This window comes from Stenella coeruleoalba (assembly GCF_951394435.1).
Source record: "Stenella coeruleoalba genome assembly, chromosome: 13".
Lineage (NCBI taxonomy): Eukaryota > Metazoa > Chordata > Mammalia > Artiodactyla > Delphinidae > Stenella > Stenella coeruleoalba.
The window spans coordinates 64,521,425-64,547,600 of record NC_137159.1 but is presented as its reverse complement, the minus strand read 5'-3'; the positions used below and the strand labels follow the sequence as shown (position 1 = coordinate 64,547,600).

At 33.7% G+C, this 26,176-nt stretch overlaps 1 protein-coding gene across 2 annotated transcripts in view; it reads left to right on the top strand.

The window, feature by feature from the left end:
* BIRC6 (baculoviral IAP repeat containing 6) overlaps positions 1–26,176 on the top strand; it is a 238,163-nt gene that overhangs the window by 120,316 nt on the left and 91,671 nt on the right. For both annotated transcript variants that reach the window (XM_079940545.1, XM_079940544.1), the window contains 13 exons: positions 3,510–3,637; positions 9,152–9,714; positions 10,662–10,837; positions 11,819–11,915; positions 12,063–12,257; positions 13,053–13,253; positions 15,440–15,719; positions 17,038–17,294; positions 17,542–17,650; positions 20,327–20,548; positions 21,564–22,344; positions 23,942–24,085; positions 24,560–24,689. In XM_079940545.1, coding sequence (XP_079796671.1) covers positions 3,510–3,637; positions 9,152–9,714; positions 10,662–10,837; positions 11,819–11,915; positions 12,063–12,257; positions 13,053–13,253; positions 15,440–15,719; positions 17,038–17,294; positions 17,542–17,650; positions 20,327–20,548; positions 21,564–22,344; positions 23,942–24,085; positions 24,560–24,689 — 3,283 coding nt within the window. The remainder of the gene's footprint in view (positions 1–3,509; positions 3,638–9,151; positions 9,715–10,661; positions 10,838–11,818; positions 11,916–12,062; positions 12,258–13,052; positions 13,254–15,439; positions 15,720–17,037; positions 17,295–17,541; positions 17,651–20,326; positions 20,549–21,563; positions 22,345–23,941; positions 24,086–24,559; positions 24,690–26,176) is intronic.

Sequence of the window (26,176 nt, the reverse complement as noted above, 5' to 3'; positions counted from 1 at the left end):
GAGCCATGGCTGCTGAGCCTGCGCGTCCGGAGCCTGTGCTCCGCAATGGGAGAGGCCACAACAGTGAGAGGCCCATGTACCGCAAAAAAAAAAAACGTGTTATGTTAAATGACCTCTATTATCAAGATTGACAGGTCACCTAACTTAATTCTTTTATGCTATTAAGTATTTTATTTAACAAAAAACAAAAAGATGACATCAATGGACCTAAAGGGTATTATGATACGTGAAATAAAACAGAGAAAGACAGATGCCATATGAGTTCTCTTATATGTAGAATCTAGAAAACAAAGCAAATGAAGAAACATAAGAAAACTGAAATTGAGTCCTAGATACAGGGAACAAACAGCTGGTTGCCAGAATGGGGGATGGGGGATGGGGGTGGGGGAAGGAGGGTGAGGGAAATTGAGAGGTACACATTTCCAGGTACAAAATAAATGAATCACCAGTATAAAATGTACTGTGTGGGGCGTATAGTCAATAATAATGCAATATCTTTTTGATGACAGATGGTAACTAGTCTTATTGTGGTGAGCATTTTGAAATGTATAGAAATATCAAATCACTGTGTTGTACACCAAGAACAAATATAGCATTGTAGGTGAATTTTACTTCAAAAACAAACAGGGCTTCCCTTGTGGCGCAGTGGTTGAGAGTCCACCTGCCGATGCAGGGGACACAGGTTCGTGCCCTGGTCTGGGAGATCCCACATGCCATGGCCGCTGAGCCTTCGCATCCAGAGCCTGTAACAGGAGAGGCCACAACAGTGAGAGGCCCGCATACCGCAAACAAAACAAAACAAAAAGACACAAACTCATAGAAAAAGAGATCAGATTCGTGATTACCAGAGGCAGGGGTTGGGGGAATTGGATGAAGGTAGCCAGAAGGCAAAAACTTGTTGAGAGAGTAAATCTTGAGACTTCTCATCATAAAGAAAAAAAATTTTTTTCTTTTATTTTGTATCTATATGAGACGATGGCTGTTCTCTAAACTTACTGTGGTAATCGTTTCATGATGTATTAAGTCAAATCATTATGCTGTATACTTTAAACTTATGCAGTCCTGTATGTCAATTATATCTCAAAACTGAAATGAAAAAAAATATTGCTTTTGTTAATTCAGAAAAAGAAGATATATCAGAGCTTATAAACATTTTTAGTCTAACCAGAGATTTCTTTTATATCAGTTTAGCTTTTGTTATATTGTACTGCTTTAAAAAATATCTTTCCTTCATTATATTTCTTTTCACATAAAATATATTTAGTGTTCATAGCATCTTTCCAATGGACGTTATTCAAGATTATCTTGCAAGGTTGTCATCTTTTATTTCTTAGCTATGTGCTTATCTATGTGCTAGGTCTAGGTGCTGTTCTAGGTGCTAGGGATTTAAGTAGTTACCCTGTCCGAGTCTCTGCCTTTCTTGGAGCTTAAGTTCTGTTGGATACATTTAGTCAGTACTCTCATACTGAATAGACTTGATTTTTGTAGATCATCATAAAATAAACCAGACAAGGAAAAAAATGAGAAGGAACAAACTACTTGTAATTAGATTGGGCCAGAGTTTTGATGGGGGTAGAGGCATGTTATCAAGTGATTATTACACATAAAGATTGCATGAATTTGGAATGTGAAGATTCCTGAAATCACTAATTCCAGCTTCTTTATTTTACATATGAGTAAACATGCATTATCTGCATTGCCCACAATTATACAACTAGTTAGTGATAGAGCCTAGGTGTCAGGGAACATGCCGCTGTATAAAGTAGTGTTTTTTCCTCTCTTTTTTTTTTTTTTTAAAGGCAAAGTAAAAGTTACTGAAGGTCAAGCTTTCCTCAGATATTTTGGTTTTGTAGTTTGGTTATGAATGTTATGATTTTTATACTCAGTGTTAGAAATTGTTAACTTTAAAATGGTTTGGAGAATTACATTGCATTTTGTTTTTTCCAAAACTCCTCTAGGGTTTTATGATCATAACATTCCAAAACATACTTCAGGGTACTTGGTGTGGTTCTCACTATCATTTTTTTTTCATTGAAGAGATAGAAGTTTGGGAAAGCATTGTTTTTACAAATAGATACAGGTTCGTTTTTAGCTTTAAGGGGTTTTTTGTAGGGTTTTTTCCCCAATTCAATTTAGTATTTGCTCTGCTAGTCATTAGAAGCATGACCTTTTGTGAATCACTTAACGTGAGTCTGAGTTCTTTTGTTTTGAAATGGGATAATTAAGAAGATTGTGAAAATCAGTACATAAGTTCTTTGTGCTTTTGAAAGCATTATAAAGATATTCTTGTGTAATTCAGGTGAGTCTTTTTCTGTATTGAATTAAATAAAAGTAACATAAGTTATTCTAAACCATAATGAAAAAAATATTGACAATAGAAGCTATAATTTTCGATTTAAAATAAGTATATCAAGATCTAAAAGCTTAATTGGTTTCCTGCTATCACTGTTAATATTTTTGTTCTTCAAATGAAAAGTTTCACCCGTATGGCTCTTGACTTAACGTTTGATGCTTTTTTATTTTTTTTTCTCTACAGGGAAAGAGAATTTTTTTTCCCACATCTTTATACAATATTGTGTTAGTTTCTGCTATACAACAAAGTGTATCAGCTATATGTATACTTATATCCCCATATCCCCTCCCTCTTGAGCCTATCCTCCCTCCCTATCCCATCCCTCTAGGTCACCACAAAGCATTGAGTTGATCTCCTTGTGCTATGCAGCAGCTTCCCACTAGCCATCCTTTTTACATTTGGTAGTGTATATATGTCAGTGCTACTCTCTCACTTCATCCCAGCTTCCCCTTCCCCCGCCGTGCCCTCAACTCTGTTCTCTACGTCTGCGTCTTTATTCCTGCCCTGCCACTAGGTTCATCAGAACTGCTTTTTTTTTTTTTTTTTTTTTTTTGCGGTACGCGGGCCTCTCACTGTTTTGGCCTCTCCCGTTGCGGAGCACAGGCTCCGGACGCACAGGCTCAGCAGCCATGGCTCACGGGCCCAGCCGCTCCGCGGCATGTGGGATCTTCCCAGTCTGGGGCACGAACCCGTGTACCCCGCATCGGCAGGTGGACTCTCAACCACTGTGCCACCAGGGAAGCCCCAGAACCGCTTTTTTAAATTCCTTATATGTGCGTTAGCATACGGTATTTGTTTTTCTCTTTCTGACTTACTTTACTCTGTATGACAGATTCTAGGTCCATCCACCTCACTACAAATAACTCAGTTTCGTTCCTTTTTATGGCTGAGTAATATTCCATTGTATATAGGTGCCACATCTTCTTTATCCATTCATCTGTTGATGGACATTTAGGTTGACAAAAGATTAATCTCCAAAATATACAAGCAGCTCATGCAGCTCAATATCACAAAAACAGACAACCCAATCCAAAAATGGGCGGAAGACCTAAGTAGACATTTCTCCAAAGAAGGCATACAGATGATACTTTTTAAATGAATAATTCTGTAGATGGGATCAGTAAGCAGTTGTCAACAGAATTTCATTTCTCTTCAGGTTGGTCCAACAGCTACGCAAGCTATGCAAGAATTTCTTACCCGATTACAAGTGCATCTTTCTTCAACATGTCCTCAGATATTCAGTGAATTTTTGCTCAAGCTAATTCATATACTTTCAACAGAAAGGTAAATGTCAAGGTGTTACATATATTCCTGATATAGAAGCAATAGGTAATCCTCCAAATTAATTTTCCCTTAGCATTTGTTGGGAGTTTATCTGGGAACAGATAAGCAGGACGATATTAGGAATTAAGAGGGAAAGGTTTATTGGTATGTTTCCCAGTTGTTTTCACTTCTTTTCATTATGGCTCTCCCAGATCCTGAACTCCTTCTATTGTGAAAGGAATAACGGGTTCATAGATTAGGAAGTATAAACCTTCTAGGTGAAATTTACTTGAAGCTGTTTAAATTATTCTAGAATACAGGTAGAGAATTAAAGCTACCAGCAATTTTATTTGAAACCTATATTTGATAAAACCCAAAAAAGATATCTTAAAAAAGAAAATTAAATACTAATCTCATACAGAAATCCTAAATAAATTGATTACCAAAGTCAGGCAATAGGTTAAAAAGAATAAACTGTGACCGTGATGGGTTGATTCTTAAAATGCGTGAATGCTTCGATATCATATATCATATTAATGAGTCATTTTCGTCATAGTTTAAGGCATTTCATAAAATCCAACATTACTTTCTGATAAAACTTTTAATGAAATATAAACAGTATCATCTTAAAGTTACAAAAAACATTATGAACAAACCAAAGTCTAGTATGTTTGATTATTTTAAAACTTCCCATTAATATCAGGAAGAAATTAAAGGTGCTGTTTGCTATATTTATTATTTAATTTCATTGTGGAAGTGCCAGTGAATTTTTTAAAAATTTATGTTAGAAAATGATTAAGATCACTTGTAGATTATGTCACTCTTTAAAAATTAGTTCGAAAATATTAGAAATCAGAAAAAGGTATGATTTATAATAGTTATAAAATTAATAATTTATTCATAATAATAGTTATTTTTCATAGATCAGTAGCAAAATGCCTGAAACCAGTATAAAAATTAACGCAAAAAATTTATATGGCGTATGTTTTCATAGCTGCAGAAAATTTTATAGTACTATCCTCATTTGTTTTCTTCCTCCTTTATAACTATTTTAAAACACTAATGTGGTTGTAGTTCAACTTGTTTGTAGTGTATACACAGTGAAGCACAGGTGTGGGAAGGAGTAGATTCACAAAACCAAAAACATGCTGTTACGGTATGCATCTGTGTATTTGGAAAACATGAACTTGAGGTTTTTGTGTGATGTAAATAAAACCAACTAAGAAGCAAAAACCAGTTACCATGGAGTTCATTTTTCTTTTAACTAGGCTTTTTTTTAAACTGTATGTGAGACCTCTAAACACACTCATTAGATGTAGACTTTAGTATCGTTCTGTCTGTGTAGGGTCTAGCAGTAAAAGGTTTCATGTGAAAATTCAGTGCATTTACTCTAACATTTCCTACAGAAATATCAATCTTGTTTTAGTTTATAACATGCTGTCTTTTTTTAAAAAATCTATTTTATATCTTTTTTTATAAGTAAAGGTATTTATAGGTTTACGTGCCTCAAAAACTAATAAGAATTTTTTTTTCCAGCTCCTCTTCCACCCTGTACACACCTCATACATTTCCTAGCACATTTTCTTTAATTGGGTCCATAACATTGGCCCAAATATATTCTTAGCTTTTGTTTTCTTTGTATGTTTTTAAGAAAGTGTCTGGCATCCGTATAAATTAGCCTGCAGCTTTTTAGTTCAATTAATACTATAGGTTGAGAAGAAGTACCCAGACTTCATATGAAGAGGGCAGTCATTTATATCACATAAATGTTTTGCAGGTATACTCTCTTGGTCTGTGGATTATATTTTCATTTTCTTAACAATATCTTTGAAAAAGCAGCTTTTAATTTTGATGAAATTTTGTTAGCTTTTTCTTTTATTTATTATTATTTTTGTCTCATAACAATATCCTTGCTTAACCCAAGGTCATAGAGATGATTCTCTATGCTTTCTTCTAGAAATTTTATTGTTTTAGGTTTTACACGTAGTTTATATTGAGTTAAATTTTGCATTTGGGTCTAAGTTCTTTTTTTTCTTTTTTTTTTCTTTTTTTTTTGCCTGTGGATGATGTCAAATTGTTACTATACCATTTGTTGAAAAACACATCCTTTTTAAATTGAATTCTCTTTCTGCCTTTTCCAAAAATCAATTGACCATATTTGTTTTGCTCTATTTCTGGACTCTATAGAATTGATGTTTTTGTCTGTTCTTTTCTGATAACACACTGGTTTGGTATTTTTATATTATTTCTTGAGGTCTGGTAGTGTGGATTTTCCAACTTTGTTCTTGTTGTTTTAGAGTTGTTTTGGCTATTCTGCTTTCTTTGCTTTTACATGTAAGTTTTAGGATCAGCTTATTGATCCCCTACCACCCCCACAAAAACAAAAACAAATCAAACCAAAAAAACACTTCTGCTCCATTGTGACTGAATAAGCGTGAATCTGTAGATCAATTTGGGAGGAGTTGTAGGTATATTTATAGATACAGATATAGTTATTCATATAGACATAGATACAAAAATATAGTTATACGTAGAGTTATATATATATTTGTGATTTTTCTTTGTACAGTCATGTGGTTAGTGAATAGTACGTATGTCTTTTTGCTTTTTCTGCACCTACTGAAATGATCGTATATTGTTTCTTCTAAAATCTGTAGGTATGATAAATTACATTGTTTTTTTTTTTTTTAAGTGTTGCTCAGTATACATTCTCAGGATATATACTCACTCGGTCATGATGTATTATCCTTTTTATATCTTGCTTGTTTAAGTAGTTAATGCTTTGTTGCTTCCCTGGTGGCGCAAATGCTTTGTTGAAGATTTCAAAATCTCTGCTTATGAGAGATATTTGCATTTTTAAAAATAATGCCTTTGGTTTTTATGTCAGGATAATCCTGGACTCCTAAAATGAGTGTTTCCTTTTCTGTTTTCTGGAAGAGGTTGTGTAAATTGGATTATTACTTATTTAAATATTTGATAGTAATTGCCATTGAGACAACCAGGGTCTGGAGTTTTCTTTGTATTAATAGAAAAAAGTTTCTACTTATTTTATAGGTAAAAGATTATTCAGGTTTTCTTTCTTCTTGAGTGAACTTTGGCAGTTTGTGTCTTGAAGGAATTTGTTCATTTCATCTGTGTTGTTGAATTCATTATTTGTAATTTTTTCAATTATGCTTTTAATGTTTTATAGTATGTAGTTTGATTCATTCTATCATTTCTGATATTGGTAATTTTAATCTATTTATCTTGGTCATTCTTGCTAGAGGTTTATAATATTATTGATATTTTCAAAGAACCAACTTAAAGCTTTGTTGATATTCTTTATTTTTTCATTTCCAATTTCATTAAATTTTGCTCTAATAGTTATTATTTCCTTCTTTCAGTTTTTCTTGTATAAGTGTTTGACAATATGTGTCTCTTAATTGATCTGTTAGACCACTTTACATTTAATGTAGTTATTGATTTAGTGGACTAAAATGTATCACTTTGCCCGTTTTGTTTATTTAATCTATTCTTCCCTTAAAAATTTTTTTTCTTGCCTACTTTTGGATTAAGTAATTTTTATAATGATTTCATTTTGTTTCTAGTATTATTATTTATAACAGAAATTTTGATTATAGTGTTTTCCCTAGCTTTGCAATATACGTCTTTATTTCATCACATTCTGCTTTCATATATTATTATATCTTAGCTCACATATAATGTAAGAACTTTAGCAGTAAATTTACAGTTTCTTTGTCTCATCTTTTGTGATGTAGGTATCATATGTTTACTTTTACATATGCTGTAAACATAATACATCCGTACAATTTTTGCTTTGGATAATCACATATCTTTTAGACACTGAAGTAAATAGTATTTATGCCTGGAAATGGACAAGCCTCTTCTACTGGGTGATTAGTGTGAGGATTTGAATCACTCTTTTCAAGATTTGACCTGGCTTTGGTTTTATTGTTGCTATGGTTACCTTTTGTGTTTTGTCAGCTTCAGAATGATCTAGTTAGCTTCTGTTTCGATGTGAGTCAGGGTAAAGGGGGTGGTTTCCAGTTTTATTGTTCCATCCTTAGCTTTTGTTGTTCCTTATACATTTGTACCACAGAGGGACTCTCTCTCCATGGCTCCATCTCTAGCAGTCAACTGCTTTTGCTTGTTTCTTAATGTTCACTAGACTCCTAGTGATGGCAGGTGTTTTCCGATATTGTGTCCAGCCTCAGTCTTTGGCAGGCCCTCTGTGACTGAACCTCAGGGGAAGGAGCTTTCTCAATAAATTTTTCCTTCTTTTTGTCAGCCAAACTCTGGCTTATATCTTTGGCCATTTCTGAGGAGAGCATTTCCTTCTCTCCAGTGGTAGGAAACAGCTATTGGTATTTGAGGGGTTTTTTCACTAGCACCAAATACATGGTGTCTTTTTTAACACCACTTCCCTGATTATCTGACATCAACCTGTGTCCTACAGTTCAGTTCTATTCTGCCACTATCCAAAGTTAGCCTCAGGTTTACAGTTTTAACTGTTCAATCCCACAAGACTGCCCTTACTTCAGAGGGCACTTACAAGTCCAAGGTCCCCAGGTTACCCACATTTTTGTATCATTTGACTACAAATTCAAGGGTTCTCACAATCCCCCCCTCAGGTTCAGTAATTTGCTAGAAGGATTCACAGAACTCAGGAAAAACACTTTATTTATTTTACCAGTTATATAAAGTATAGCTCAGGAACAGCCAGATGGAATAGATGCACAGGGTAAGATATGTGTGGGGGTTGGTGAGGGAGGATGCCTGTGAATGGGTATGAACTCCAAGGGTTCAGTGTTACCACGCTTACATACCTGGGGTTTAACAACTTGTAAAGTATTTTAGCTGAATTCTTCTTAACCATATGCATATTGCCAGCATCTCGACTTCCCAGATTCTGCGACAGGAAAGCCAATGCTCATATTCTGTCTTCTTGGAGGAGGTGCCTATCTTTTCATGGATTTCAGGCTTTTTGGTACTCTTTTGACCTTAGCTCTCTGATGGGTTCAAGAAAAGTTATGACTTTAGAGTTAATTTGGCTTTTTTAATTGGTAAGTTGGGGCCAATGACCTTTCCAGCTTTCTATTTCTTAGGCATAAGTAGAACTTGAGAGCATTCAATTTTGATGCATAAGAATTACTTGATTGAATCTTAATTTTTGAAAATCAAAATCAGTAAGAAATATTTAAACTAACAACATTTGAGGTTGTAACAAACCAGAGCTCATTCATTATGAGGAGTGCCTTGTGATATATAATTATTTTAGTCTGTAGCTTCAAAATCATCTCTTTGATTTACTTGTCCTTCAGTTTTCTATTTGGAAGGGAATTCATTTTTTATTTTATATGATAAAATGGAGGCAAGAACAAGAAGAACTCAGAAGAGCTGGAAACTCTTTGCTACAAAATGAAATAGTGAATACCAGCAGTTTAATTATTGTTTAGCTTTCTTGTATTCTGGTGGTTACTCCTTTCAAAACAATTTAAAATGGATTAATTTTTAATCCTCTCTCTTTTTCTGCAGGGGTGCCTTCCAGACAGGCCAAGGACCTCTTGATGCCCAAGTAAAGCTCTTAGAATTCACTTTGGAGCAGAATTTTGAAGTCGTTTCAGTTAGTACTATTTCTGCTGTGATAGAGTCTGTCACTTTTTTAGTGCACCACTATATCACTTGCTCAGACAAAGTAATGTCTCGAAGTGGATCAGATAGCTCAGTGGGTGCTCGAGCATGCTTTGGGGGACTCTTTGCCAACCTCATTCGTCCAGGTGATGCAAAAGCAGTTTGTGGTGAAATGACAAGAGATCAACTCATGTTTGATTTGTTAAAACTGGTTAACATTTTAGTACAGCTGCCTCTTTCGGGCAATAGGGAATACAGTGCAAGAGTGTCTGTGACCACCAATACGACAGACAGTGTTTCAGATGAAGAAAAAGTTTCAGGAGGCAAAGATGGTAATGGAAGCAGTAGTAGTATTCAAGGATCACCTGCATATGTCGCTGACTTAGTGTTAGCCAACCAACAGATAATGAGCCAGATTTTGTCGGCTCTGGGCCTGTGTAATAGCAGTGCCATGGCGATGATAATTGGTACGTATTAATATTAAGAATATTAATCTTATACTTGTTTCTAGTACTATATCTCTTTCCTTTAGCAATGTATGAATTCATTTTCTTTTTACTTTATAATGCAGAGTTACTTTTTTGTAAACTTCTTAGCATGACTGATTTTTATTAGTGAAAACTTTTATAGAGTGGCTTCAATCAGTTGAAAATTTTTAAGTGTGAATTTTTTAAAAATTGGAAAATACTAACAAAATAACTTGTAGTGAATTAAGAAAAAAATCAGTCTTGTAAGTTAGGTACCATAATTTATAGTCACGTATCGCTAACATTTTAACGATGAAGAATTTCACATTGAATTTTGTATTAGGGAATGAGTAAGATTTATTTATTCACAGTTTTTTAAAAAGTGAAGTATAAAATTTTGTTCAAGTTTAACAGTTTCTATGACACATATATCAATGTAAAATTTATATATTGTTGCTTTACTTTTCTACCTATTTGAAAGCTAATATGTTAATTTTTTTAACTAATTAAACTTCTGTAAATTGTGACAAAATCCATTCCTGATATATTTTTGCTTATTAGTATTTCTTTTTTCATGTAAGGGAAACAACCACATCTTTTTGATTAAAAGTTTTGAAGTTTAGTCACATAATAGTATCACTTATTTTTCTCTCCTTTTCTTTTTGGTATGTATAATGATGTTCCTCAGTCATGTAATAGGGCAACTTTATTGTTACCAACAACAGAGGTATCTCCTATAAAAGATACCAAAAAACATCCTCCACTGAATGTTATGAGAGATATTTTCATTTCTAGATATGTGTATATGTGTACACACACACACACAGCTTTTATGTACCCATCCTTCAGTGGTTTGGGGGTAAAATGGCTTTTAAGACTCTATTTTAATTATTATGGTTTTTAAGGATATGCTTTTTAAAAATGTGTCATCTTTTTATTTAAACTAGGGGCAAGTGGATTACATCTCACCAAACACGAAAACTTTCATGGTGGGTTAGATGCCATATCAGTTGGGGATGGATTATTTACCATACTGACAACACTTAGTAAAAAAGCTTCTACAGTTCACATGATGCTGCAGCCAATTTTAACCTACATGGCCTGTGGATATATGGGCAGACAGGTAAGTTCAATCCAGCAACAATTGCAGTAATTTAAGTAGTTACTAGCAATGGGAGCAGAGAATTATTTGTAAGACAGAGACAGAGTATTCTAGTTATATGTTGGAAAATGAATGGAGTCAGCAGGTGAGAACTATAGATTACTAGTAGAAGTTGGAGAGGAAAGTTTCCTTGAAACTGTCAAAGATGACTACAGTGATGTAAGAATAAAATGTTTAACATATTTTTAAATTTTAGATTTTCTTTCCATTGTCTTAAGAAGTAGTTCTTTCCTTTTCCCTAACCATAGCATAGTTGAAAACCAACATGTTCTTCGTAGATGTTACATATGAAAATTTAATATGAGTATTTTTTTTCAAGCTTAAATTACATATTTAGTTTCCTTTCAGTTAAAAGGGGTTAGGGTCATTTTAAAAGAGACATAGGTTAGAATGTTACTACTTTTTAAATTTCCTTTTTAAAAAATGAGATTTTAGGAGCCAGTGTGATTATTTTAATTTCTAGTCCATTTACCATTTTTTTCAAAAGCAGATTTTAAAACAGTTTCTTAAGGAATCTTCTATATGTCAGTGTATAATTACCATTTTCATAAATATACATTGCATGTGTATATATATTTCCCCATTGGAAGATACAAAGATATTTGAGAAGGATACATGTTTTAAATGAAAGTACTGTCTACTCGAAAACAAAATCGATGCACATTAATTTCAGGTAGAAAATGATAATAGTAGGTAAACACAGATGCAAAAAATGCTGAGTTCAGAGAGGAGACTGTTCACTTCCTTTTTGATTCAGGTTAAGATTTCCTAAATATTTTGGCAGACATTTTGTATTTAGTGATTTAGGTTAAGGTTGCCATTTTATAATAATTAACTGTAAAAGAATATTACATTCAATAAGAAATTTAGTTGTCGTAATTCACAGGAAATTAATAATCACCTTTTAAAAATCACAGTATACATGTATGGTTTTCTTTTTAGGGCTCTCTCGCTACTTGCCAGTTATCTGAACCATTATTGTGGTTCATTTTGAGAGTACTGGATACTAGTGATGCCTTGAAAGCATTCCACGATATGGGTAAGACAAAGTTACAAAACTGTCATTTAAGTGTAACCATTTGATAGTAAATTATGTTCTTATTTTTGTAGTCTTCTGTGAAAGTTGACTCAATGTCAAATCAGCTATGTTAAGATAATTTTCATTTAGTATTCTCTTTAAATTTAGGTGGTGTTCAGCTCATTTGCAACAATATGGTTACTAGTACAAGGGCTATTGTAAACACTGCAAGAAGTATGGTATCAACTATTATGAAATTTCTTGACTCTGGTCCGAATAAAGCTGTTGACAGCACTTTGAAAACACGAATACTAGCTTCTGAGCCTGACAATGCAGAAGGGATCCATAACTTTGCACCCCTGGGTAAGAAAAGAGTTATTTCATCTTATGGGTATGAATTTAAGTAGTAGTTAATTGGCTGGTATGAAGCAAAAATAGTTGTCAAAGTAAGTTGATTGTGTTACAGTATCACCATTTCAATTACAAGCCATTGATTTTAAAAGTAGTAGTTTTCCAAACATTCTACTGATTAGAAGGAAGTTTTTAATTGTTCTTTAGTAGTAAAATTTGTTTTTATTTCTGAGTTTAAATAGAACACAATTTATGAAACTAAGTAGTAGATTCTTATGTCAGTTTTCATTGTAAATGTTAGTTTTAAAGGACTTGTTCCTTCTTATTTGGAGTGGTACTTTTTTTTATAAGAAGTTTCAGATTTATATAGTTATTCTTTTTTTCCATTCTACATAGTTTCTTTTTATATTTTTCTTTTCATATTTCTAACTCATGAATATTGACAATTTAGAATAAAGGTGATTATTTTCAAGCTGAAGCCTGTATTGGACATTGTTTTTTACTTAAATCATTTGAGAATTACTGTGCTAGATTTGTTGTTGCTAGTTTAGTTTTCATTTGACATGTTAGTGCATAGAAATTAGGCAGCAGTTAACAGTGAATTTGTCGCCTTGCCAGTTGACTGGATGTCCTGAGGTTTTGTGAATACTGTAACAAATTATGCTAAATATATTAAGTACATTCATAGTATTAAATGTTCATGTTTTTAGCTAATTTTTCTAGTGTAATTATTATGGTTTGAATAGTTCTTGATGCCTTATTGGGTTTCTTTTGCAAGTTTTTATTTTATTTAAAATACTTCTGTAGGTACAATCACATCTAGCAGTCCTACTGCCCAACCAGCTGAGGTGCTTTTGCAGGCCACACCACCCCATAGAAGAGCTCGCTCTGCTGCTTGGTCCTACATCTTTCTGCCAGAGGAGGCTTGGTGCGACCTTACCATTCACCTTCCTGCAGCAGTGCTTCTTAAAGAGATACATATCCAACCTCACCTTGCATCTCTTGCAAGTGAGTAATATTTTTTGTAAAGATCCGTCATGAAAATAAACTATAATTTAGAAGCATTTAAAAAATGAGAAAAATACTTAGCAAACAGTGATTAACTTAGATACAATTTCCAGATCGCTTAATTTTGAACAGTTTTAATATAATATTTAACACTACCACCGAATCATTTCCCATCAAATGAATTGACATGGCTATTGCCCTGAAACAAATAGAGTGTGTGATGAAATTTAAACAAATATATTCTAGTTATATATTATTTTGCCTTTCCTCTTCCCTCAAATTTATGAAGCTATCTATATAGCATTAAGATAAAATGAGTTAGTTTATACAGCTGTAGACAGCAGTCTTAGTTTTTCTAGGCTGGTCCTCAGTCCTAGCTCTGTAAGGTGAAATTAGCATAGATTCCCCTTCCCATTGTAAGGTAATTACATCTGCCTTAATACTTTGAATGTGATATTTTGAATATTTATGATCTTTAGATTTTTAATATTTTGAGTATCATTCAATTGATGCATTTTCATTGAATACATTTTGTTGTAACTTCGCAACGTTAAATAATTGAAAAGAATTTTTAGAAAAGTTGTACATTAAAAGGAGCAGGAACTCCTTTAAGTATTCATGAAGGAATATGAAGTACTATTTTAAGTTTATGAGGGTCCCCAAATTCTTTCAATATAAATATAATAATTTGTACAGAATTGTTGAAGTTGTCACAGTCATTTATCTTCATTGATTGATTCTCATTGCTGTCATATGTCACTGAGTAATTTAATGAAGAACTATAGGGAATTTTGTAGACCCCTGGCATATTTGGAAGAATCAATTTTTCCACTTATTTGCAAGATTAGATTATTATACTCTAATACAGTTGTGGAATCCACACGTTAGATAAAAATAGATATAATGAATAAAATGGCAGAAGAAAAATAGACTAATGCACAGTGTTTTAGCAGGTCAAAAATAATTATATTACATGGCAAAATATAAGTCAGTGTAAGACTTAGGGGATAATCTAAGATGAGGAGGAAGCTCCTTTTATTCAGAAGGAGAAAGTGGTTCATGTGAATGGTGGCTTTGGAGTGTAGCTAGAATTTGCACATAGGAATTGGGACAGGAAGGATGTTACAATGGAGAACTCTGTACATTATGAAAAATCAGTAGGTTAGGTGTTCTCCAATACAAGTGTGATTAATAATTTTGGTTTTGGATTGGAGCAGAAACTGAAGATATAGTGTGTTTCAGTGGAAATAACATAGCCTTTAGAATCAAACATGGGCTTGAATATAAAATGTGCCTTTGTTCATTGGGGGGTTTGAATTATTTAATCTCTTTGTCAGTTTGTATTGACAGATTCAAAGAGATTAAATAATGTGGATAATACTTATCTCAAAAGGTGAGATTAAATTTAAAAATTGATGTGACTTGTCTAGTTCTCAGTGTAAACCAGGAGTGTAATTGGCAAATAATAAAAGTTACTTCCTAATTTTACAGTTGAAATTAAAGTCAAAGTCCAAAGGTTGTTTTAGTTGATAGATAAATTTATTATATGGGCTTCCATGTTTGTGAGAAAGAAATTTTCCCATAACAGCTGCCAGTTATTACTTCATTGGGCCTTCTTAAATTTTAGCAGGAAATGGTTTTATTTTTAAGTATTCTGGATGTTTCTTTAAATTTTGAAAGGCAAAAACAGATTAGAGGCAAAAGCAATTTCTAAATTCAACTGTGTTTAAAATCATAGCAGTATGGTAGTAGTGAAATAATGAGTTTGTGAAAAAGTACTTTTTAAGTTACATTCCTCCCAATTTACAACAGTAAACCATAGCATATTAATCACCATATTGTTGGTGATAATTCTGAGTAAAGTAGAAATAATAGAGTAAGTTATTGCCTATTTTTCTTTTCTTGGAGCGAATTAAGTACATGTGGATTGCATATCTTCAGTTACTCTTTTTTAGGTTAATGTTAGAATTTTTTAAATATAATTTTTATTATACTGTGAATTTCATATAATAGCTGTAAAATCAGTTATGGTGAAAGTCAGTGACAAAGTATGACTTGGTGTATACATTTTCTTTTTATGAGTTCATAATGAATATAACTGAAAGCTGTTTTACTGGGATTGCCACTAAAATATGAACTCTAGTTTACTTTTCCTTTAGTAATTGTTCAATTTTCTCTTCCTGTAGCCTGCCCATCCTCAGTGTCTGTTGAAGTAAGTGCAGATGGGGTAAATATGCTACCATTATCCACTCCTGTTGTCACAAGTGGTCTCACCTACATAAAAATTCAGCTTGTAAAAGCTGAAGTAGCTTCTGCTGTCTGCCTTAGACTTCATCGTCCACGAGATGCCAGCACATTAGGCCTTTCACAAATTAAATTACTGGGCCTCACTGCTTTTGGTACCACTTCTTCAGCAACAGTTAATAATCCTTTTCTTCCATCTGAAGATCAGGTATCCAAAACAAGGTATGTGGTTTCTCATTCTTAAGAAAAACCTTTCTGTGCTTTTCATGAAATTGTTTATACTGTGGTTTTTTTTGTTTTTTTGTTTTTTTAGAGTTTAGGAAATTCTTTGTTCCATAGGTATCTAAATAATATCATAATTTTATTAAGTGTAATAAAGAATAATTCTATAGAAGCAAAACCTTGAGGCTGGTTAAAATTGAGATTTATGTATGTTTAATCCTTGGGATGATCCACAATGTGGTATATGTGGGTGTGGGTTCCAGTTCTTTGGATTGTAGTCTTATGTAAGCATTTCCAAATGCCTATCCCCAAGAATACATCTGAAGCATACAAATTGATCATATAGATAGGCACCTAGCCCTATATGGTCATTCCTAAGTTGCCAGTCTGCAGAGGGTTAGATTTGAACCATACAAACTGACCAAACAAAGAAGGATCTGGATATATCCTTTAATTTACATTCTTCTGGTAACGTTTGATGGTTGAAAATTTTATAGATTGTCTTAATATAAGTTTTACCTGACAAAAAAATTTAGGATTTCTTTTTTATTCTTGAGCTGTCAAGACTTTACAGTTTTGCAATTCTGTGATCCTTTGCAGTTTATATTTATGCATATAAATATATGTATGTACAAAAACATTTCCTGACTAATTAAATAAAAAGGAAGTTCATAATTCCTACATGCTACTAGCACTTAAGTATTTTTTTATGTTATAGGGGAAACTTACTGTGTGTTTAATTCTTTATTGATGTTACAGTATTCTAAAAGTACTTTTTAACGTAGATTGGTGCTACTTACGAAATACAACATGCTGATCTTTTCATTTTTTTCTTTCTTTTTTTTTCTGCTTTATAAGTCACAAGGAATTTTTTTTTTAATACATATCCTCTCCTTGTTTTTTATTTAGATTCTTTTCCCATGTAGGTCATTACAGAGTATTGAACAGAGTTCCCTTGCTATACAGCAGGTTCTTATTAGTTATCTATTTTATATATAGTAGTGTATATATGTCAATCCCAATCTCCCAATTTATCCCTCCCCCAGCCTACCCCCTGGTAACCATAAGTTTGTTTTCTACATCCATGACTCTACTTATATTTTGTGAATAAGTTCACTTGTACCCCTTTTTTTAAGACTCCACATATAAGCGATATTGTATGATATTTGTCTTTCTGTGTCAGACTTACTTCACTCAGTATGACAATCTTTAGGTCCATCCACAACATGCTGATCTTTGAGAAGTTTTGTTTTACCCCTGAAGTAATTTAAGCTACTTAAATTTACCCATATAGGCCATTTTGTGTTGTGTATTGCAGTATTGGATGGTTACGGTTATTACATCATTGCCTTACTCACATAAGTGATCTGGAAGGAATGATGGCAAGTGCAGCTGCACCTACTGCTAATCTGCTACAGACTTGTGCTGCCTTATTGATGTCTCCATACTGTGGAATGCATTCACCCAACATTGAGGTTGTGCTTGTAAAGATAGGACTGCAGTCCACTAGAATTGGCCTGAAGCTTATAGACATTCTTCTGAGAAATTGTGCAGCATCAGGCAGTGATCCTACAGGTGACAATTTTGATATTTTAATTTTTACATATCTGCAAAATAATGACGGTTGAACTATGTGATATTTGTGATTAATTCTGTTTCTGAAATTAACTTCCATTATGGCTTCATTATTTTTGGAGTTTTGTTTCTGTTGTTGAAATTTACAGAAGTTATTTTTAATGAATAATTTAAGATTAAATTGAGCAAATCTTCTCATCCCATTTGCTTATTTAGCAAATTTTTCCTTTTGATTCTTTGTTGCAAGATTTGAATAGCCCTTTACTTTTTGGAAGACTGAATGGACTCTCTTCTGACTCTACGATAGATATTCTTTACCAGCTTGGGACAACTCAGGATCCTGGAACAAAAGACAGGTAGGTATGTGGTGATCTCAGTTTTCATAGGAGGACACACATACACACAATCAGATGTAGTGAATGTTACTTGGAATGCTTTATTTTTCTTTTTTTAAATTAATTAGTTTATTTATTTTTAGCTGTGTTGGGTCTTCATTGCTGCTCGTGGGCTTTCTCTAGTTGCAGCGAGTGGGGGCTGTTCTTCATTGTGTTGCACGGGCTTCTCATTGTGGTGGCTTCTCATTGCAGAGCACGGGCTTCAGTAGTTGTGGCATGCGGGCTGAGTAGTTGTGGCTCGCGGGCTCTAGAGCACAGGCTCAGTAGTTGTGGTGCATAGGCTTAGCTGCTCCGCAGCATGGGGGATCTTCCCAGACTAGGGCTCAAACCCGTGTCCCCTGCATTGGCAGGTGGATTCTTAACTAGTGCACCACTAGGCAAGTCCTGGAATGCATTCTTTTTAGATCTTTTCATAAAAGTTAAGCTTAGGTATTACTAAACATGTAGAAATATAGGAATATTGTGTCAATATTAGGTACTTGGAGTATTTTGTTAATAGTAATAATGTTTGTTTTTATTGATTACTTATTGCTATTGATTATATTATTCACGGACAACTTTTCATATACTCCTTACCCTCTTTCTCCTGCTTCCTACCACAAAATGAAACATTATCATACCAAGTAAATAATATCTGAATGTTTCACCTAAATGTTTAGTGATCTTTCGGTATAGGTAATTTTAGATGAGTTTTACTAGTGTAGATCTTCCTTGATGTCTTTTACCTCCAAATTGATAGGGACTCCAAGTAATTTTGAAAAATGTTTCAGTTGATAAATTTTTAAATGATACTTTGGTATTCTCCGGTTTTATGTATATCGTCTGTATCTGGAGAACATATTTATAGAGTGTGTGATTCTATAAATAATATAAATTATCTTCATACTAGAGATTGTTTCCTGAGTTAATATCCTTTGAAGTATATTGAATATTTTATATCCAATTAATATTCTTTAATATTGTTATTAGTTTGTGTTTAAAATGAAATCATTTGGTATGTTATTAAATGTCTTACTTCATAAATTATTAACAGATGATTTTTTGTAGGTGCTTACTCATTTTATAGCTATTTACCAAGTAGTTGCTATATGCTTGACATTGTGCTAATACTGGAGAGGTAAAGTTTATTGAGTCCAGCTTGTGCCCTCAGGACTGGGAAGACAGAGCAGTGTCACTCATAAGGGAAGATTTATGAAGGTCAGACTTAAGGGTATGAATTAGAGTGGCAGACAGTGAGGGCATCTCGGAAAAATTGTTACTTAATCTCTGGTAATGTAATAGCTTTCATTTAGTTTAGGCTCATTGCTTTCAGGTTCTCTGGATTAAAAATATTTAAAGGACATATTGAACAAAGTATAATTAGTTTCAACAGGGTAACTTTAAAATATTAAATAGGCTGACTTCCTTTCCATTAAACTTTTTGCTTTATATAAACTATGTGATACCTGTATTATATTTAAAAATATACCGGAGTATTTTTGACAAAGTAAATACGAATTTATGTCAATTCATAATTGTTAATAGGATTTAAAAATACATTAAAAATATGTGCTAAATATTTTTCTAGAATAGGTTTCTTTAAATCTCTTGTGATTATTTAAAAAATTTTTTTTATCATAAGAAGAAAATTGCATTTAAAATTATTTTCTTAGCATAAATGCAAATGTAAATATTTCAGAATGTTTCAGAACTAACATTAATGACAAGATTGTTGGCTGCTGTTTTTCTAGAAAATGTTACTCTTCTGTAATTGCCTCATCTCCCTTCTTTTTCTATGACTTGTCCTTATGTCCTGTCATATGCAATTTAAAGCATCTTACCCTTCAGTCCTTCAGGGTAGAGAGAGGGATTAAGTAGTATTATATACGTTCCAATTCCCATTTCTTTTACCCTGAAGCAGAGAATCTTGTGCTCTAAACTAGACATTTAAAAGTAAACAAAAACAAAGATAAATACAGTGTTTTAAGAACTTGACAATAAGTCTCACCTCCCACCTCCCCAAAATACAAACTCCAAAGCATTACTGCTTTAAAAAGCCTTTTGCTCTCATTTTGTGGTCTCCAGCTCTAGGGACTTGAGTGTAGAGTGGCACTTGGAAAAGAACATATGTTGGGGCTATTCTGTTGTCAGAGTGAAAGAGGGTGGGTGGCTACTACTAGTATTTAATGCTTGGGGGCCTGAGTTGTGAAACATTTCATGCTGTATTGCATGAAATTCTGCACAATGAAGAACTGGCCCCAGATCGCTGCTCTGTGGTATGTGGATTTGTTACAAGGTGAGTGAAAATTTAGAGGACAGAGTGAGTTTGTTTAAGCTGTGTATCCTGTAATTCTGGATATTTATATATTCTGTCATAAATGAGGTAAGAATCAATGATTATTTGCTGAATTAGACTTGAGTTATCTCAAACATTTTCATTGCTTAAGATTGGTAGGGTTTTGGAAAATTAGAGTTACTATGACCTTATTGATTGTATAATTCCTTTTCCCTCCTATTTTATTGATATATTAAAACTATTGAGAAAAATCAGTATATTATTCCGATAAACACATTACTTACATGCAGTGGTGGTATTTATCTGTATTAAATGTCAGCTGGAGTATAATTGGTTATTCAAATTCATCTTCTTCTTTTAAGAATTCAAGCCTTGTTAAAATGGGTCAGTGATTCTGCAAGAGTGGCTGCTATGAAAAGAAGTGGCAGGATGAGCTACATGTGTCCTAACTCTTCAACAATAGAGTATGGTCTTTTGATGCCATCTCCTTCTCACTTGCACTGTGTAGCAGCAATTCTGTGGCACAGTTATGAGCTGCTGGTAGAGTATGATTTACCAGCACTGCTAGACCGAGAGCTCTTTGAGTAAGTATGATTTGTGAAATTCTCTTTTCCCCCAGTACTAGATCACTTTGGATTTTTACTTGATGAAACAGCATTTTACATTTTTATTTATATAAAAATAATACTTCAAAAAGTACTAGTTAAGTATAATCGGTATAATTTCGAAACGATATGGTACACAAATTTAATTAATTTATCTTCAAGTTTTAAGAAGCTACATTAGTGTCATTGCTGCTTTTCCCACCTAAAATTGGAATGTTTAATATATTCTCCTGCAGGTCATAATGTTTATTCTCATCTGCAAATTTACCTGCCAGAATCTTTTTTATCTTTAATATGCAACTTTGGAGGGAAAGTGTAGCTAGAAATTTTGAGAGACTACTTTAGACAGTTTTTACAATTGGTTGTTTTTACTTCTTTCTAGATGGCTGTTATGATTGCTCTTTTGACAAGTAGTTTCCACTTAACCCACATTTCTTCACCATACTCAGTTAAGGCTTTGTTGAGCTGACTGCCTAATAACTGCTAAGTCTATAGCAAAATATAATAATTTATTTCTGAAGAGTTCCATGACTCTTAAAAGGTTGGCTTTTTGTCCTCTAGTTTGTCATTTTCATATTTGGTCCTATCAGTTGGCATAATCCATGACTTATTAGTGAAACTTGCTAACAGTTTTCATTTTGCAGATATGAATTAAAGCCATTAATAATGTCGAATTCAGTCTAGACATTTCTTAGGTATAATTTTTTTAATTGTTTCTTTATGTCATTTTTTTGAGGTCACACAGAGAATGGTAGAACCATTTTGATATAGATCTCTTGGTTTTCTATACTCATTTTACAAATCTAATCTAACTTCCAATCTACTGAAGTACTTAATGATGTTTATCACAGTCTTCCTGAAACATTACAGTGTCATTATATTGAACGTCAAACTATATAATTTTCATGAAAGTGATTTCTAGTAGAAATAATTGACAAAGAGGTCATACTAAATATATGTATATATTGTTAACATGGTATCTTTTATTCCGTAGGTTACTTTTTAATTGGTCCATGTCTCTTTCCTGCAACATGGTTTTGAAGAAAGCTGTTGACAGTCTACTTTGCTCGATGTGCCACATACACCCAAGTTATTTTTCTTTGCTTATGGGCTGGATGGGAATTACCCCTCCTCCAATGCAGTGTCACCATGGACTGTCCATGACAGATGATAGCAAAAAGCAAGATCTTAGTTCATCTTTAACAGATGACTCTAAAAATGCACAAGCACCTCTTGCACTAACTGAATCACATTTGGCAACCCTTGCTTCCTCTTCTCAATCTCCAGAAGCTATCAAACAATTACTGGACTCAGGTTTGCCTTCTCTTCTTGTGAGGAGTCTGGCTAGTTTCTGTTTTAGCCACATTTCTTATTCTGAAAGCATTGCTCAATCAATAGATATTTCCCAGGACAAACTCAGGCGGCATCACGTTCCACAACAATGTAATAAGATGCCTATCACAGCAGACCTGGTTGCTCCTATTCTTAGGTTTTTGACAGAAGTTGGCAATAGCCATATTATGAAAGACTGGCTTGGTGGGTCTGAAGTCAATCCACTATGGACAGCACTTCTGTTTTTATTGTGTCACTCTGGGTCCACTTCTGGAGGACATAATTTAGGTGCACAACAGACCAGTGCAAGATCAGCTTCTCTTTCTTCAGCTGCTACAACAGGATTGACTACTCAACAGAGGACAGCAATTGAGAATGCAACTGTTGCATTCTTTCTGCAGTGCATTTCATGTCACCCTAATAATCAAAAGCTGATGGCCCAGGTAAGAGTAGAAGAACTGGCTATGTTCCAGTGTCTTATTATTTTAATGTGCTGTAACATGGCACTCTTGAAATTAGCTCAGAAAGGATCATGTATTAAGGCCAGGTGATGGTGAAGTTTGGGGTTGGTTGCATTTAAGGATTTGAATTTAAACCATAATTAAAATTACTGATATCTCCTCCCTCCTCTCCTCAACTGTTACATAAATCAGTTATTATTTCTGATGAATGATGGGCAAATTCATGGAGATTCTAGCTAAAGATCATACATTCCTCCTTTTAAAAAACTGCCCCTAATCAAAAGAACAACGCTTCAGGGACTTCCCTGGTGGTCCAGTGGCTAAGACTCCGCGCTCCCAATGCAGGGGGCCTGGGTTCGATCCCTGGTCTGGGAACTAGATCCCACATGCTGCAACTAAGAGTTCGCATGCCGCAACTAAGACCCGGCACAGCCAAATAAATACATAAATAAAAATATTAAAAACAAAAAAACAACGCTTCAGCTATTGGAACAGGATTGACCACTTGAAGGTGGCCATCAAGTGCCTCACAGCATTGAGGCATTGCATTTTATAGTAACCGGATTGTTAGAGCTGTTGATTTGCTTCTGATGAAGCAGACATTAGAATAAGTTTCAGATAGGAGACTCCTGACAAATCACATTAAAGGTATGAAAGATGATTTTATTGTATTAAGTCCACAGAGCCAAAAATGTTGAAAGCTGGAGTTATCTGGAGCATAATTCTAGTTGCTTTTTGCCAGTTTCTGTCTGTTGAGATCTTCAGCAAGTTGTTTAAACTATAAAATGGAGATAGTAATACCTGCCTCTCAAAAGGTTTTCTTCTTTTGAGAGGATTAAATATGATCATGTATATGAAGTATCTAGCATAGAGCCTGTCTGAGACATGGTAGACACCAATAAATAGGAACCAGCTTCTATTTTTACCCCCTTATTTGATAGTGCTTATTCAGGTTAAACTATTAATGAAGGATGAGCTATCATAATTTTAGAATCTAGAAGGATGAGCTATCATAATTTTCAAAATATACTGAATGATTTAACTTTAAGAAGAGGAAGGTACTTTGTTGCGTAAACTAATTAATTATTGGGAAACTGTATCTACTTAATGTGTCTAATTTGAAAGAAATGCTTAAATTACCAATTTTAACCAAGTCCTTGAATACGGACATTTCACAATTTGGTTTGTGCCTGTGGGTAGTATGAAACTTTGTGTTCCATTGTCTTCTGGCCTAATAATCATTACTTAGCTTCTTGTTAAGGCTTTGTTTTATATTTTTAATATATTTTTTCAAAATTTTTGTTGTATTGTAACCACATTGATATTGACTGAAGTTAAAATTAAGTTGGTTTTGCTGGGTATTTATTATGTGAAAACCCTGTAGTAGTAACTTCTCTCATCCACAGAAATTTGTATTTCACTTTTAACTTTTTGTCTACTTCCATATAATCTTTAATTGCTGATTTGATGAATTCAAATACACTTATTAATCCACATTTAAAATTTCCTCTTTGTTCTTTAAAATATAAAGCTGCAAGTAAATACCTCGTTTAACTTTTTAAATCTCTCACTTTGCCAGGTTCTCTGTGAACTATTTCAGACATCTCCTCAAAGAGGGAACCTTCCAACATCAGGGAACATTTCAGGGTTTGTACGTAGATTATTTTTGCAACTGATGTTAGAGGATGAGAAAGTGACAATGTTTCTTCAGTCTCCCTGCCCAGTGAGTATTTAACAATTAAATTAAATCTTTATGATGAGCTGTGTGTAAAAATATTTTATGTTTTCATGTCAGAGCTTTCAGTTATCTCTGTTCTAATTTCTAATGAAATGAAATGAAATTAGAAATCAGAGGTTGTGCTAGCAAAGTGAAACTAGCACAACCTTTATACTTAAGCATAGGACTTAAAAATCTCAGCTAACCCTCTCTGTCCAAAATAACCTAGTTGTAACTTGCCATGGATAGTATAATTTGATTTGGGCGGTGGGATTGACAGATTATTAGGTACAATAGTGCTAATGCAAAGTATGATGAACAAATCGCATGGCAGACATGCCACATTTGAAGAAATATATAAAATAAACTCTTTACATTTTTGTATGCATTACTGAATTGTTTTTTTATGCTTCTGAAATTGTTATATAATGATATACATTTCAAAAAAACCTTCTTAATTTCTTCTAAATTTATTTCCAGCTGTACAAGGGTAGAATTAATGCTACTAGCCATGTCATCCAGCATCCAATGTATGGAGCAGGCCACAAGTTCCGTACACTTCATTTGCCGGTCTCAACAACATTATCGGAAGTTCTTGACAGAGTGTCAGGCAAGTCACATTTAAATATTTGTGTTTCTTTAACTTTATGTTAGATGTATATAGGAATTTTATTATTTTTATAACTTTATTGCATTCACTCACTCACCAACCATTTAATGACTAGAAAAGGTCAAGGTAGCTTCACATTTAGAAGCATGATGCAGTGGACAAAATGTACAATACATTCCAGCACCTGTAATTCTTTTGCTGTGATGTTTGTTATGTGTAGTAATGACAGAATGGGCAGTTGGAAATGTAGACAAGCTGTGGGAAGCCATTGATGGAATTTTCTCATGATAAACCATCAGGCTGTGGTTTTTGTTTTTTTTTTTTTTTTTTCGTGGTACGCGGGCCTCGCACTGTTGTGGCCTCTCCCGTTGCGGAGCACAGGCTCCGGACGCGCAGGCTCAGCGGCCATGGCTCACGGGCCCAGCCGCTCTGCGGCATATAGGATCTTCCCTGACCAGGGCACGAACCCGTGTCCCCTGTATCAACAGGCGGACTCTCAACCACTGTGCCACCAGGGAAACCCTGGGCTGTTTTATAGTAGATGAATTACAGTGTATTAGGTTGCATGACAGAATTCTAAGTAATAAACATTTACTAAATCTAGGGGAGAAATGAGTGGTCAGTAGGTAGAATCAGCTGGTGACCTTATTGTTTATAACAGTGAAGAAAGCAGAGAGCACGTTTCCCCTAAGTTTTTCAAGAGCTCTCCAATGATACCTTTAAACAGGATATAAATTATTAAAGTAAAAGCATTTTTTTGAGGTAGAATACAAATTGACTGGTTAGTTTGGGTTTATTGCCTCTCAGAAATCCTAATCAGTGATGAATTCATTGAGCATCTGCTCTGTGTAAACACAGTAATTTCTTCTAGGGATGTAAAAGTGAGCAGGACATATATTCTACCTCTCAAAGTATTTATGATCTTTTGTATGTTGTCAGAATAAAAAATAAACTGAAAATTTTAAATGTTTGCATTTTAATTTAAATATAAGTCAGTGTGTTTCTATCTGTATACATTAGAGGGGGTACGTAAGTCTTTAAGCAACACTGATAACTGAAAGAAGTTAGGAGTATCCAGAAAAAAAACTGGCGCTATTTGTTAGTTGGAAATAGAAATCAAAACTTAGAATAAAAGACTGAGTTGAAGAGATTTGGGAGTTGTTACCATACATACGTACATAGATGGTAAGTTAAACCACGTGAACAGATATCATCACTTTGAGAAAATAATGTAGAAAAGATTCTTTACCAGTTTTAGACACTGCATCTAACAGAAATGTGTGCATAAAATTATAATACTTTCCTACATTTTTACATGTTATACAATAAAATATTAGAATATATTATAAATGTGTAACAGTTTTTTCTTATTTGAAAATGTCCACCTTACCTGTTACAGCTAAACTTTTGTGAAAATTTGACTTTGCAAACTTTTTTCTAAATTTCAATTTTCTGAAATTGTGCCTTCTACATGATGAAGAAAAACT